This window comes from Staurois parvus, unplaced genomic scaffold (genome assembly GCF_062004578.1).
Source record: "Staurois parvus isolate SC_StPar_1 unplaced genomic scaffold, SC_StPar_1.0 ptg003181l, whole genome shotgun sequence".
Classification (NCBI taxonomy): Eukaryota; Metazoa; Chordata; class Amphibia; order Anura; family Ranidae; genus Staurois; species Staurois parvus.
In genome coordinates this window covers 30,429-46,237 of record NW_028320977.1, presented here as the reverse complement: position 1 = coordinate 46,237, position 15,809 = coordinate 30,429, and the positions used below count along the sequence as shown (strand labels likewise).

The following is a 15,809-nucleotide window of genomic DNA, read 5'->3' as shown; positions in this document are numbered from 1 at the left end:
AGAAGTCCTTTGTCCCTCAGTATCCAATCCTGTAAGCCGCAGTATAACCCAACGGTATTAGAAGTCCTTTGTCCCTCAGTATCCAATCCTGTAAGCCGCAGTATAACCCAACGGTATAAGAAGTCCTTTGTCCCTCAGCATCCAATCCTGTAAGCCGCAGTATAACCCAACGGTATAAGAAGTCCCTTTGTCCCTCAGCATCCAATCCTGTAAGCCGCAGTATAACCCAACGGTATAAGAAGTCCTTTGTCCCTCAGTATCCAATCCTGTAAGCCGCAGTATAACCCAACGGTATAAGAAGTCCTTTGTCCCTCAGCATCCAATCCTGTAAGCCGCAGTATAACCCAACGGTATAAGAAGTCCTTTGTCCCTCAGCATCCAATCCTGTAAGCCGCAGTATAACCCAACGGTATAAGAAGTCCTTTGTCCCTCAGCATCCAATCCTGTAAGCCGCAGTATAACCCAATGGTATAAGAAGTCCTTTGTCCCTCAGTGGACTCCAAGAAAAAGATTTGATGGTTAGTACAACATCTTATATTAAAACCAGCTACAATCCATCCGGCCATTGAACCTGCTCTCTGCAAGCTTTCCGAAGGCGATTGGATCCGAAACGAAGACGAGAGGGTAAAGCCGGGAGGGCCTTGGTGAGATTTCCTTCATTGTCCTATACATGAACTAAATATAGAAGAGAGTGAGGTGAGCGCTGTGAACGTCGTTGTTGTGTACACATAGCAGTCACCTCTATAGCCCTGTCCAGGGTCTACACCGACCAACCATGTCCTCACCTTCGTTGCTGCCGTCTGTAATCCAGTGTGTCTCTTCCAGGCTTCCTCAAGTCTCTGACTTTTCCCTTCATCGATGGAAGAGTTCTGTCTCCTTTGTAGTAAAGGTAAGTTCAGTTGTTTCCAGTCTGTCCCCGGGGGGGCTGAGGGGTTCCCCCACCTGTACCCAGATGTCACAGAACCCTTGCTTTTGTCCTCGAATACCATAAGGACTTCCCGTCTGTCTCCACAAGCAATAGGTGCCTCCCACCTACCCATAATGCCACAGATCTCTCCTCATTCTACTGGGCCCTCACTCTTGTACCTGGATGCCATACGGACCCCCTGTCTGTCCCCACAGGTCCTCCTGTTTTCAAAAGTCGGTGGTCTCCCCATCTATACCTTGAATCCACAGGTCCTCCCTCTTATCCCCCGGAAGCCATGGGGGCCTCCCCACTTGTGCCCAGATGCCACAAGGGTACCTGTCTGTCCCTGGATGCCAGGGTGGTTTTCTGAAGGTCTCCAAATGCCACAAGGGTCCCTGTCTGTCCCTGGATGCCAGGGTGGTTTTCTGAAGGTCTCCAAATGCCACAAGGGTCCCTGTCTGTCCCTGGATGCCAGGGTGGTTTTCTGAAGTTCTCCAGATGCCACAAGGGTCCCTGTCTGTCCCTGGATGCCAGGGTGGTTTTCTGAAGTTCTCCAGATGCCACAAGGGTCCCTGTCTGTCCCTGGATGCCAGGGTGGTTTTCTGAAGGTCTCCAGATGCCACAAGGGTCCCTGTCTGTCCCAGGATGCCAGGGTGGTTTTCTGAAGGTTTCCAGATGCCACAAGGGTCCCTGTCTGTCCCTGGATGCCAGGGTGGTTTTCTGAAGGTCTCCAGATGCCACAAGGGTCCCTATCTGTCCCTGGATGCCGGGGTGGTTTTCTGAAGGTCTCCAGATGCCACAAGGGTCCCTGTCTGTCCCTGGATGCCAGGGTGGTTTTCTGAAGGTCTCCAGATGCCACAAGGGTCCCTGTCTGTCCCTGGATGCCAGGGTGGTTTTCTGAAGGTCTCCAGATGCCACAGGGCCTCCATCCTGTCACTGACTCTCAGAAAGGGGCCCATCATCTCCCCCACATGTCTGTCTTTGTCCTTTATTCCCCTTCTGACGATCTTTTCTGTTTTTCTATAGAATTTGTCGCAGTCCTGCCCACTGCTGTCGTCTCTTACGTTGTCACATTGTAATCTGGTGACTGAGGATGACCTGCTGTCTATAGGACGTTGTTGTCCCCAGTTGAGGAACCTCAACCTGCAATACTCCAAGGTACATGGTGCATGGCTCCACACGTCTCTGGAACAATCAGCACCTCTTGGTACAGAGGAATGTTCTGTGTCTTGTTTCCATTCAGAGTTATGGGGAACTGCTGGACTGTGACCGCTGCCGGCTGCTACTTACCTGTTGTTGGTCTTCTAGTGACGGTGTGTTGTCTCCATAGGTTCAGTTCGATGCCGTGCAAAGATTCCTGCAGATGTACGGGGCCCGTCTCAGGCGACTGTGGCTGTCATACAGCCTTCATATGAACTCAATCATAGCTGGACTAGCGGTGTGTCCTCTGGAATTATATCTCTGCATTATATATCCCTCCCCAGTTCTATCCCCCTCCTTCCCTTATCTCCCCTCTATTATATATTCCTCCCCAGTTCTATCCTCCTCCTTCCCTTATCTCCCCTCCATGATATATCCCTCCCCATTTCTATCCTCCTCCTTCCTTTATCTCCCCTCCATGATATATCCCTCCCCAGTTCTATCCTCCTCCTTCCCTTATCTCCCCTCCATGATATATCCCTCCCCAGTTCTATCCTCCTCCTTCCCTTATCTCCCCTCTATTATATATCCCTCCCCAGTTCTATCCTCCTTCCCTTATCTCCCCTCCATGATATATCCCTCCCCAGTTCTATCCTCCTCCTTCCCTTATCTCCCCTCCATGATATATCCCTCCCCAGTTCTATCCTCCTCCTTCCCTTATCTCCCCTCTATTATATATCCCTCCCCAGTTCTATCCTCCTTCCCTTATCTCCCCTCCATGATATATCCCTCCCCAGTTCTATCCTCCTCCTTCCCTTATCTCCCCTCCATGATATATCCCTCCCCAGTTCTATCCTCCTCCTTCCCTTATCTCCCCTCTATTATATATTCCTCCCCAGTTCTATCCTCCTCCTTCCCTTGTCTCCCCTCCATTATATGTCCCTCCCCAGTTCTATCCTCCTCCTTCCCTTATCTCCCCTCCATGATATATCCCTCCCCATTTCTATCCCCCTCCTTCCCTTTGCCTTCCCCTCCTACATATCTCTAATAGTCTCCATATTGTGATTACAGCGTGGCTGTTGCCCAGATCTGAGGCTTTTGGAGGTGAATGTCCCCATATGGTCGAAAATCAAGACCTCTCAGTTCCCCATTGAAGGATTACAGGCTTCCTGCCCCCGGTTGGAGGTGAGTGGGGGTAATACAGGTCCTCTTTATACAGGCTGGAGCATTGTCAGTGTTGTGTTTTTTGCATCTCTGTCAGATTATAGAAGAACCTCATGATGGTCCATCACATTCACCAGCGGGATCAGCATGAAGAAGGGATATGAGCGTTTCTGAAAGTTGTATAGAAATGGAGCTTGCACCTTGCCTGGGGGGTCCTCAGAATTTCACAATCACATGATGTCACAGCTGCCTTCACAGTCCATAATATGTAGGAAGTATTCGGTGACCACACTTTGTACCTCCATCTGCCTTGTATCTGAGTTCTGCTGAGAAGTAGCTGTTGGGCCAGAAATATTGACTTCTTACAGTAGATCTGATCTTAGCAGGTGCAACCAACGGGGAATCCCACCCTACACTGGCAGATTCCAGCATTTGTCGTGTGTTCGCTGATCGAGCACCTCACTGATGCAAGTGTGCTGCCGGGGCCTTTTATTATTGTTATATTGGAAACATATACGGAATAATACATTTATCCACCATCTAGAATCCAGAAGCTGGGCATCCTCACACAGAAATGATCGGTCTAACAATGGAATGTTCGCCCCTCACACAGAAATGATCGGTCTAACAATGGAATGTTCGCCCCTCACACAGAAATGATCGGTCTAACAATGGAATGTTCTCCCCTCACACAGAAATGATCGGTCTAACAATGGAATGTTCGCCCCTCACACAGAAATGATCGGTCTAACAATGGAATGTTCGCCCCTCACACAGAAATGATCGGTCTAACAATGGAATGTTCTCCCCTCACACAGAAATGATCGGTCTAACAATGGAATGTTCGCCCCTCACACAGAAACGATCGGTCTAACAATGGAATGTTCGCCCCTCACACAGAAATGATCGGTCTAACAATGGAATGTTCGCCCCTCACACAGAAATGATCGGTCTAACAATGGAATGTTCCCCCTCACACAGAAACGATCGGTCTAACAATGGAATGTTCGCCCCTCACACAGAAACGATCGGTCTAACAATGGAATGTTCGCCCCTCACACAGAAATGATCGGTCTAACAATGGAATGTTCGCCCCTCACACAGAAATGATCGGTCTAACAATGGAATGTTCGCCCCTCACACAGAAATGATCGGTCTAACAATGGAATGTTCGCCCCTCACACAGAAATGATCGGTCTAACAATGGAATGTTCGGTGTAACACTGAGAGACAGAATACAACAACAAATTCAGCAGAAATGCGTCTAACAAATGATGACGGATCTGCATGTTCATGAGGGAAAGAAGGATTTGATCCCCTATCATTCAGCAGGATTTCTGGCTCCCAGGTGTCTCTCATACAGGTAACAAGCTGAGATTAGAAGCAGTCTCTTAAAGGGAGTGCTGCTAATCTCATTGTGTTACCTGTATAAAAGACACCTGTCCACAGGAGCCATCCAACCATCAGATTCCAAACTCTCCACCATGGCAAAGACCAAAGAGCTGTCCAAGGATGTCAGGGACAAGATGGTAGACCTACACAAGGCTGGACTGGGCTACCAAACTATGGCCAAGCAGCTTGGTGAGAAGGTGACAACAGTTGGTGCAATCATTCACAAATGGAAGAAACACAAAACAAGTGTCAGTCTCCCTAGGTCTGGTGCACCATGCAAGATCTCACCTCGTGGAGTGTCAATGATCATGGGAACAGTGAGGAATCATCCCAGAACTACACGTGAGGATCTGGTCAATGATCTCCAGGCAGCTGGGACCACAGTCACCAAGAAAACAATTGGTACCACACTACGCCGACAAGGACTGAAATCCTGCAGTGCCCGCACGGTCCCTCTGCTCAAGAAAGCCCATGTCCAGGCCCGTCTGAAGTCTGCCACTGAACATCTGAATGATGCCGAGGAGGACTGGTGGGAAGTGTTGTGGTCAGAGGAGACCAAAATCCAGCTCTTTGGCATCAACTCAACTCGCCGTGTTTGGAGGAGGAGGAATGCTGCCTATGAACCCAAGAACACCATCCCAACTGTGAAACATGGTGGTGGAAACATTCTGCTTTGGGGGTGTTTTTCTGCTAAGGGGACAGGACAGCTGCACCGCATCAAAGGGACGATGGACGGGACAATGTACCCTCAAATCTTGGGTGAGAACCTTCTTCCCTCAGCCAGGGCATTGAAAATGGGTGGTGGATGGGTGTTCCAGCATGACAATGACCCAAAACACACGGCCAAGGCAACAAAGGAGCGGCTCAAGAAGAAGCACATTAAGGACCTGGAGTGGCCTCGCCAGTCTCCACACCTTCATCCGATGGAAAATCTGTGGAGGGAGCTGAAAGTTCGAGTTGCCAAACGTCAGCCACCAAACCTTAATGACTTGGAGAGGATCTGCCAAGAGGAGTGGGCCAAAATCCCTCCTGAGATGTGTGCGAACCTGGGGGCCAACTCCAGGAAACGTCTGACCTCTGTGATTGCCAACAAGGGATTGGCCACCAAGTACTAAGTCATGTTTTGTGAAGGGGATCAAATCCTTCTTTCCCTCATGAACATGCAGATCCGTCATCATTTGTTAGACGCATTTCTGCTGAATTTGTTGTTGTATTCTGTCTCTCAGTGTTACACCGAACATTCCATTGTTAGACCGATCATTTCTGTGTGAGGGGCGAACATTCCATTGTTAGACCGATCATTTCTGTGTGAGGGGCGAACATTCCATTGTTAGACCGATCATTTCTGTGTGAGGGGCGAACATTCCATTGTTAGACCGATCATTTCTGTGTGAGGGGTGAACATTCCATTGTTAGACCGATCATTTCTGTGTGAGGGGCGAACATTCCATTGTTAGACCGATCGTTTCTGTGTGAGGGGCGAACATTCAGCATCAGGGGGGGCAAATACACATTTCACTGTAAATGCTAATGAACTTGTTAAGCTGGTTCGCAAAGACTATTTAAACAGGAAGTGATGTTGGCAGGAAATGGGGAAGGCGGGAAATGAGATAACACAGCCATGTGCTGCACACAAGGGGTGTCAGGAAGGAGACCTGGGTAGAAAGAAGAGGCCTCCATGACACCAAGAAGACCTCGATGGAAGGAAGAGGCAGGGAAGGGAAGAATCGTTCCATACAGAGTCTCTGAAGTAGAGGCCTGCCTGGTTTTTACTGACTGTAGGAGAGACAATGCTGCTCTGGGATCCCAGTGCTCTCAGTCATGTGACCAAGGGAGGGTTCAGCCACTTTTTCAGCTGATTGGGGTCCAAGGATGCCGCTACAGTGAGATATTAACTGTGTTGAGGTGTCTGTAGGTGACCGGTCCTCTTTAGTTGGTGCTGTTGGGATGGTCATGTGATGATCTTGCTCCTCAGGTTCCTCTGTTCTCCATTGCAGGTGCTGAGACTGTCACACGTCCCGTGGCTGGCAAAACCTGAACCCCAAAACCCCACTGGTGCCCCAGGGTTTCCTCAGCTGCAGGAGCTGTGCCTTGCCGACTTTGTCTCTAATATGGAGGACGACGTCTGCCAGAAGCTGCTGACAAATTCCAGGAAGTTGCGCGTTCTGAACCTTCGTGGGTGTATTAAGGTGTCACCGCAGGGCTTGTGGGAGCTCCCGTGTTCTGGTCAGTATCTGAGCAACTCCACAGCACATCCCCCGTATTCCCGGTGTGAGGGAGCTAAGCATGGGGAGCAGAGGGGATTTCTGGGGGTAAGAAGTGGGCCTCAGCCTCCAGGGCCCCGGGGTCACCCTGCTGGCACAGTCTGCTCTCCCTGGACTTCTAGGTCTGTGGCACCCCCCAATTTGCTGGCTGTGGGTGCTCCTCTGTACAGGCTCAGGATGTGTCCTTGAGGTTTGTTAACCACTTGACCTCCGGAAGATGTACCCCCTGCTGGAAGGGGAACCTCCGCCCCGGTCTCAAGTCTTCTGCAGACTCTGACAGGTTTTCTTCTAAGATTGCCCCGTATTTGGCTCCATCCATCTTCCCATCAACTCTGACCAGCTTCCCTGTCCCTGCTGAAGAAAAGCATCCCCACCACATGATGCTGCCACCACCATGTTTCACGGTGGGGATGGTGTCTTCAGGGGGAGGGGCAGTGTTAGTTTTCTGAGTAGATCACAGACCCCAGCGCACAAAGAAATATTAATATAAGGAGGTATGCTGCTGTGCACCCGTGTAATACACCAACCAATGAAAATATATATAATATCAGCGCAAAACCTCCTCACTGTCTGCATCACAATACTATTAATGAATAAATTACAGAAATGAATATAAAGGAGAAAAGTACAAAAACAGAACAAATCTTCTCCCGAAGAAATGTGCTTCCACCTTCCAGCAGTGAAAAATCATCATCACCCGCACTCAGCAGGCGTTGGCGAGTATTGCGCCTTTTAGGATTCTAGGGATCCTGCGCCCCTCTATATTCTCCAGAGCTCCTTATCCACCTTGACTGAGACGACGCTCTCCTCCAACCCGCTCCTTCCAGGGCCCCCCAGCCGTGCGAGAAAACCGGCGTAATACAGCCGGTGCCAATCAGTGTAACACCACCAGGCCACTCATGTTCAAGGAAAGGTAAAACCACTCCCTGTCCGGACACTCCCCCCCCCCCCCCCCCCCTTCCAGTCCGGACACTTCCCCCCCTTCCTGTCCGAACACTTCCCCCCCCCTTCCAGTCCGGACACTTTCCCCCCCTCCCAGTCTGGACACTTTCCCCCCCTTCCAGTCCGGACACTTCCCCCCCTTCCTGTCCGAACACTTTCCCCCCCCCTCCAGTCCGGACAGTTTCACCCTCTTCCAGTCCGGACACTTTCCCCCCCCCTCCAGTCCGGACACTTTCACCCCCTTCCAGTCCGGACACTTTCCCCCCCTTCCAGTCCGGACACTTTCCCCCCCTCCCAGTCTGGACACTTTCCCCCCCTTCCAGTCCGGACACTTCCCCCCCTTCCTGTCCGAACACTTTCCCCCCCCCTCCAGTCCGGACAGTTTCACCCTCTTCCAGTCCGGACACTTTCCCCCCCCCTCCAGTCCGGACACTTTCACCCCCTTCCAGTCCGGACACTTTCCCCCCCTTCCAGTCCGGACACTTTCCCCCCCTTCCAGTCCGGACACTTTCCCCCCTTCCAGTCCGGACACTTCCCCCCCTCCCTGTCCGGACACTTCCCCCCCTTCCAGTCCGGACACTTTCCCCCCTTCCAGTCCGGACACTCCCCCCTTCCAGTCCGGACACTTTCCCCCCCTTCCAGTCCGGACACTTTCCCCCCCTTCCAGTCCGGACACTTTCCCCCCTTCCAGTCCGGACACTTTCCCCCCCTTCCAGTCCGGACACTTTCCCCCCTTCCAGTCCGGACACTTTCCCCCCCTTCCAGTCCGGACACTTCCCCCCCTCCCTGTCTGGACACTTCCCCCCCTTCCAGTCCGGACACTTTCCCCCCTTCCAGTCCGGACACTCCCCCCCTTCCAGTCCGGACACTTTCCCCCCCCTTCCAGTCCGGACACTTTCCCCCCCTTCCAGTCCGGACACTTTCCCCCCTTCCAGTCCGGACACTTTCCCCCCCTTCCAGTCCGGACACTTTCCCCCCTTCCAGTCCGGACACTTTCCCCCCCTTCCAGTCCGGACACTTCCCCCCCTCCCTGTCTGGACACTTCCCCCCCTTCCAGTCCGGACACTTTCCCCCCCCTTCCAGTCCGGACACTTTCCCCCCTTCCAGTCCGGACACTTTCCCCCCTTCCAGTCCGGACACTCCCCCCTTCCAGTCCGGACACTTTCCCCCCCCTTCCAGTCCGGACACTTTCCCCCCCTTCCAGTCCGGACACTTTCACCCCCTTCCAGTCCGGACACTTTCCCCCCCTTCCAGTCCGGACACTTTCCCCCCTTCCAGTCCGGACACTTTCCCCCCTTCCAGTCCGGACACTTTCCCCCCCTTCCAGTCCGGACACTTTCCCCCCTTCCAGTCCGGACACTTTCCCCCCCTTCCAGTCCGGACACTTTCCCCCCCTTCCAGTCCGGACACTTCCCCCCCTCCCTGTCTGGACACTTCCCCCCCTTCCAGTCCGGACACTTTCCCCCCCCTTCCAGTCCGGACACTTTCCCCCCTTCCAGTCCGGACACTCCCCCCTTCCAGTCCGGACACTTTCCCCCCCTTCCAGTCCGGACACTTTCACCCCCTTCCAGTCCGGACACTTTCCCCCCTTCCAGTCCGGACACTTTCCCCCCCCCTCCAGTCCGGACACTTTCACCCCCTTCCAGTCCGGACACTTTCACCCCCTTCCAGTCCGGACACTTTCCCCCCCCCTTCCAGTCCGGACACTTTCCCCCCCTTCCAGTCCGGACACTTTCATCCCCTTCCAGTCCGGACACTTTCATCCCCTTCCAGTCCGGACACTTTCCCCCCCTTCCAGTCCGGACACTTTCCCCCCCTTCCAGTCCGGACACTTTCCCCCCTTCCAGTCCGGACACTTTCCCCCCCTTCCAGTCCGGACACTCCCCCCCCTTCCAGTCCGGACACTTTCCCCCCTTCCAGTCCGGACACTCCCCCCTTCCAGTCCGGACACTTTCCCCCCCTTCCAGTCCGAACACTTTCACCCCCTTCCAGTCCGGACACTTTCACCCCCTTCCAGTCCGGACACTTTCCCCCTTCCAGTCCGGACACTTTCCCCCCCCCCCTCCAGTCCGGACACTTTCCCCCCCTTCCAGTCCGGACACTTTCCCCCCCTTCCAGTCCGGACACTTTCCCCCCTTCCAGTCCGGACACTTTCCCCCCTTCCAGTCCGGACACTTTCCCCCCTTCCAGTCCGGACACTTTTCCCCCCTTCTAGTCCGGACACTTTCCCCCCCCTTCCAGTCCGGACACTTTCCCCCCCTTCCAGTCCGGACACTTTCCCCCCCCTCCAGTCCGGACACTTTCCCCCCTTCCAGTCCGAACACTCCCTCCCCCCATCCCTTCCAGTCCGGACGCTTTCCCCCCCTTCCAGTCCGGACACTCTCCCCCCCCTTCCAGTCCGGACACTCCCCCCTTCCAGTCCGGACACTCCCTCCCCCCATCCCTTCCAGTCCGGACACTTTCACCCCCTTCCAGTCCGAACACTTTCCCCCCTTCCAGTCCGAACACTTTCCCCCCTTCCAGTCCGGACACTCTCCCCCCCCCTTCCAGTCCGGACACTCCCCCCTTCCAGTCCGGACACTCCCTCCCCCCATCCCTTCCAGTCCGGACTCTTTCACCCCCTTCCAGTCCGGACACTTTCCCCCCCCTTCCAGTCCGGACTGGAGTCATTTGGGAAGGGGGAGGGGGGGGGGGTTCATCAAATCCTGGCATTTCAGGGTCTCCGAAACTGTGATAGGTAGTCAGGAAGTGTAATAAGGAAATATATTTATTTATTTCAGGTACTTCTATAGCACCGCCAATTTACGCAGCACTTTACATGTATATTGTACATTCACATCAGGCCCGCCCCCGAGGAGCGTACAATCTAAGGTCCCTGACTCACATTCATACATACACATACTAGGGCCAATGTAGACAGGAGCCAATCCACCTCCCAGCATGTCTTTGGAGATAAAGCCCTTTAGAAGCCTGAAGGTGGTCATTGGATTTTGGGGTCCTGTACTTGGCTAGACTGCCCAAGTCTCTCACATGTGGGACCCCCATACTCAGGAGAAGTAGCAGAATGGATTTTGGGGTGTAATTCCACATATATCCATGGCTTGTGTGAGCAATATGTCATTTAACTGACAAATTTTGTCATTCTTCAAAAACTTGTGGTTAAAAAAAAAATATTCTTCCATGGACTCAACATGCCTCACAGTAAGTAGTTTGGGGTGTCAACTTTCCAAAAAGGGGTCATTTGGGGGAAGGGGGGGGGTTGTGCTATCCTGAAATTTTCTGCCCAATTTTAGAAGCTTCTGCCACACATCACCCGCTCTTCTGAAGAGGAACTTTAGTCCTTGTTTCTAAATCAAAGGTCAGCAACCGCAAATAATGAAGCCTCTGGCATCACAAAATCAGGTACTTGCTGGTGCTGTGTTCCTGCAGCCGGTTCTTTGTACCACTGCGGGTCCCCTGGGCTGCCATCTTGGATATGGGAGATGAATGTGACTTTTTACACCCCCAAGGTCTCCCTTGTCCTCCACTGCAGCTAACCAAGCACAGGTCAGGTTTATTCAGCTGCTTCCCTGACCTGGTGGTGCTGGTCCTCCAATTTTAGTGCTGGGGGAGTGGGTGGTGGAGGGTGGTGGTGGGGGCCAAAGGGTGCTGGTGGTGTGGGGCATCTACTTTTAGTGCTGGGGGAATGGGGGGTGGAGGGTTCTGGTGGTGGGGGGTGCCCAATTTTAGTGCTGGAGGGGTGGGTGGTGGAGGGTTCTGGTGGCGGGGGGTGCCCAATTTTAGTGGCGGTGGGGCGTCTACTTTTAGTGCTGGGGGAGTGGGTGGTGGAGTGTTCTGGTGGTGGCGGGGGGTGCCCAATTTTAGTGGCGGTGGGGCGTCTACTTTTAGTGCTGGGGGAGTGGGTGGTGGAGTGTTCTGGTGGTGGTGGGGGGTGCCCAATTTTAGTGGCGGTGGGGCCAAAGGGTGCTGGTGGTGGGAGCATCCAATTTTAGTGTTGGGGGGGTGGGTAGGGGAGGGTTTTGGTGGTGGTGGGGGGTGCCCAATTTTAGTGGCAGCGGAGCCAAGGGGTGCTGGTGGTGGGGGGCGTCCACTTTTAGTGCTGGGGGAGTGGGTGGTGGAGTGTTCTGGTGGGGGGTGCCCAATTTTAGTGGAGGTTGGGCCAAAGGGTGCTGGTGGTGGGAGCATCCAATTTTAGTGCTGGGGGGGTGGGTGGGGGAGGGTTTTGGTGGTGGTGGGGGGTGCCCAATTTTAGTCTTGCCTAGGGCAGCACAGGAGCTAAATACATCACTGGGTGGGAGGGGGGTGTAGGTGCCAAGTGGCTTCGATCACTTTTATGGGAAAGCCTATCACGGACTTCACAAAGCAGCACCAGCCATGATCCTGGTGTACCCCCCCAGGACATCTATATACACACGCTGGGCAGCAAGTGGTTAACAGACACAGGAATTCAGAAACAGTCGGGTTATACTGCCACCTTCAGGTAGTTAGGACACTGGCAAACAGAACAGTAGTAAGCCAGCTCCCTCTACCCAGCATCCCTCAGTTTTTTGCTAGTGTCCCAGGAGACTGGACACCTTCTCCTCAGCTCTTCTGGAGAGTCTACGTTTAGCTGGCCTCCTCTTCGTGGGATTTGTTTCATCTGTGACTTCAGTCAAGATTTCCCACTGACACGGCTGCCTGAGCGGATCTCTACATAGCACTCCAGATCGGCTTTTCCTCAGCCTTGGAGTCCATACGTGGACCACACTAGGCTGGACATGTGAGGCTAGCCTGGAATGTGACCTTCCGGCACCGGGCTCTGCATTGTGGAGCTTTTTCAGACCTGAGTGTACTGGTTAGTTAGCCATGGAGCACTTTCCGGGGCCAGAGCCAAGGTACGGCCCCGGATGGATCCTGACTCTGAAGACTCACTTTGTGAGTAAGGCCATTCGGGCTAAAGCACTAGAAGCTACGTCACTGCTTGCACCGCTGGGCAGCTTTTCAGATTCTTGCTGGTAGGTGTTAAGGCCAAGGGGCCAAGCACTGACTTCATCCACTGGGTGGAACTACATGTACAACACGCACTCTTTCCTGCCATTCAGTTTGGAGAAATCACCATCCCACTACTGTCCTAGCTCCTGAAGAACCTTGTGGATCTCCGGTCTCCAGTCCATTTCTTTTGCCCATCTACAGTGACTGGGTAACTTCTGGCCACCATTAACCCCCATTAGTTCCAGCTGCCCAGGCTTGTGAGTAGCTGAGTCCTTGCCCCACATTGGGGTTAGTTGCATTAGTGCTGTGTGGACATCATGACCTAGAGGGAATAGTCCCACTGCAACAGGTGACCTCAACCCATACTCTACTAGTGGTTCTATCGGTATTTACCTGGTATCCACATGAGGGACTGGTGCGCAGAACCTGGGACATCAGCCCAATCAGAGTCTTCCTCAGCTCCATTGGGTGAGCCTGAGTCTTCCTACAAATCCTCGTAGGACTTCTTAACTGTTTATACTCCACAGTTTGCATTTTTGCAGCAGAAGCTGTAAGTGAGCTCCAGTGCCGTCCCAGAGTCTCTCTGACCCTTCTGAGTCCTTAAATCTAGCTGGGCCCGTGGCCCCTGTCTCCATATTTGACGCATTTAGAGTCACAGCAGTCTATCTCTGAAGAGACTGTTTTTGAGGCACTGCAGTCTCCTGCCGCTGAGATTTACAGGAGGTTGTTTCAGACTTTATTGATCCGGCATCTGGAGGATCGGTCTGCTCTTCCAGGCCTCGAGTCTTTCAGAACTCCAACATCTGCGAAGACCTTTCCGCTACAGTTATTATTTGAGACATTCCTCTCTGCAGACTGGAAACACTTTCATGGGTCCCGGGCCCCGCCTGAGAGTGTCAGGACTATTTAAAAGAAATTTGTAACTCGTTGGCCTACTCCAACCGTGGATACACCAGTGACCCACCTAGACAGGAATACCACCAGGCTGGTTGAGGGTGACCTCACATTTTGGGTTTCCGCCAACAGGCAGCTGGAGTCTCTTCTTAAATCCCAGAGTAAAGTGTCTGGTCTGGTTTTCTGTGTTGGCAGCTTGATCTGTCTAGTCATCCCATAATGGGTAGACTTCCTCAAGAGGTCTCCTTCCACCGCTGCTGGAGCACGTCTGGAGCCTTGTTATGAGGGCTTGCTACAAGTATCTGGACTTGTGTCTTGCATGGGATGCTGATGATTCATCCAAGCGGTACCTGAATTTTTCTCTTTGGACTCGCTCCTGTGACTTAAAACTCCATGGGTGGCCAGAGCGTGCCCCTTCTTCAACGCAGGAGATCTGTGGAGGGATCCCAGCCTTCTCCATCTACATCCGCAGGAAGTACATCCTGAGTTCCTCGATGTGTCCCTCAAGAAAAATGTTTTATGGTAAGTTCAAAAATCGTATTTTCTTATTCCTCCATCCAGTGACACCGTTCTCCATGGAAGCGTTTCTTCCCTTTTGTTGAGTTCTTCCAGGGTGGGATGTTCAGAGCTTTGAGTGGACAGGTGCTGGTGGGTTGTCGTTGGGCACACAGGACCTGGGCCTCATTGAGGACTGCATTCGCCAAACTGACCACATATTTCATTTTTTATTACCTCCATCCTCTTCTCTCCTCCCTTCCCTCTTGTCTCCTCCCTCCTCTCTTGTCTTCTCTCTTCTTCTCTTCACTTTTCTTCTCTCTTCTTCTCTTCTCTCTTTGCTTCTGTTCTCTCTTCTCATCTCTTCTTTCTTCTCTTCTCTCTCCTCCTCTCTTCTCATCTCTTCTCTCCTCTTCTCTTGTCTTCTCTCTTCTTCTTTTGTCTTCTCCTCTCTCCTCTCCTCTCTCATCCTCTCCTCTCTCGCACACTGTACGTAGACTTCAGTTGGGTTCTCCGGATCTAACCTTTGCTTGCCTTCATCAGATGTGGAGCAGCTCTACCTGGGTTTGTCATCCACCCGTATGGTGTCCTCCTCGATCGTTTCTGGCTCCCATCTGCTGACCAGTAAATGGCGGCACAGCCTGCAGGAACTGGACCTGAAAGGTCAGGGATACACAGAGGAGGATTTGGCGGAGGCCTTGTATAATCTCAGCAGAGGAAGTGGTGCAGGAAATGACGCTCTCGGCAATGACGCTCTCGGCAATGACGCTCTCGGCAATGACGCTCTCGGAAATGACGCTCTCGGCAATGACACTCTCGGCAATGACGCTCTCGGCAATGACACTCTCGGCAATGACGCTCTCGGCAATGACGCTCTCGGCAATGACAAACTGCAGTTTCTAAACCTCTCATGGACCAGAGCCACGCCCTCTGCTGTCAGGTGATCAGTCCGCAGTGTAGATATTTGTCGTGATAGTCTGCACCCCCCGCAGAGTACTGACCCTCCTTTTCTCTGCAGAGATGTCCTCCTCCACTGCCGCGCCCTCACCCACCTGGACCTGTCCTCCTGCCGCAACATTCCCCGAGGCCTGGACCGCGTCTACCACGGCAGAGAAGACATCGAGAGGTGCCTGGCCGATCTGACCCAAGAACTCCAGGAGGAGGAGAAGCAGTGACACCCCCGATGGCTCCGCCCATTGAACTAAGTGATCCAGTGGATCTCCTGTGCCGACTTCTAGGTCTTCTCCAGCCGGAGCTCCGATGACTGCTGAGGGTTCCGCAGCCAAGAACTTCCTCTTCTGTTTTAATAATTTCTCTTCGAGATTAAAAAAGTATTCAGAATCTGAATCTGAGTTTTGTGGTCACTTCTCACCCTTCAATGGGAGCTTGCTGGCCAAGAATGGAAATCTCTGGAATTTTCCAGACTTTGTTTTCTATGCGATGTTTTGTCAGGACGGGGAGTTTGGTGTTTCGTGTATTTCCTTCCATCGTCTTCTATGTATTCCTTTGTTGTTGGTGGTTTATGTTTTGTTCTTCATTAAATATAATGGGGTTCTCCATCTCAGTCGGAGTGACCTTCCTGCTCTGCAATTCTGTGTCACCCATACAAGGCGGTATCAACAAGTAACACGCCAACAGAG

At 52.8% G+C, this 15,809-nt stretch overlaps 1 protein-coding gene across 1 annotated transcript; it reads left to right on the top strand.

Annotated features, from left to right (window-relative positions):
* Positions 1–205: 205 nt before the first annotated feature.
* LOC149428506 (F-box/LRR-repeat protein 6-like) lies at positions 206–15,516 on the top strand. The gene is made up of 7 exons (XM_089667326.1): positions 206–889; positions 1,934–2,065; positions 2,238–2,345; positions 3,119–3,232; positions 6,601–6,829; positions 14,713–15,109; positions 15,188–15,516. Exons 1-7 carry the CDS (start codon positions 776–778, stop codon positions 15,342–15,344), a joined length of 1,251 nt encoding a protein of 416 aa, XP_089523452.1. The 5' UTR covers positions 206–775; the 3' UTR covers positions 15,345–15,516.
* The last annotated feature ends 293 nt before the right edge of the window (positions 15,517–15,809 follow it).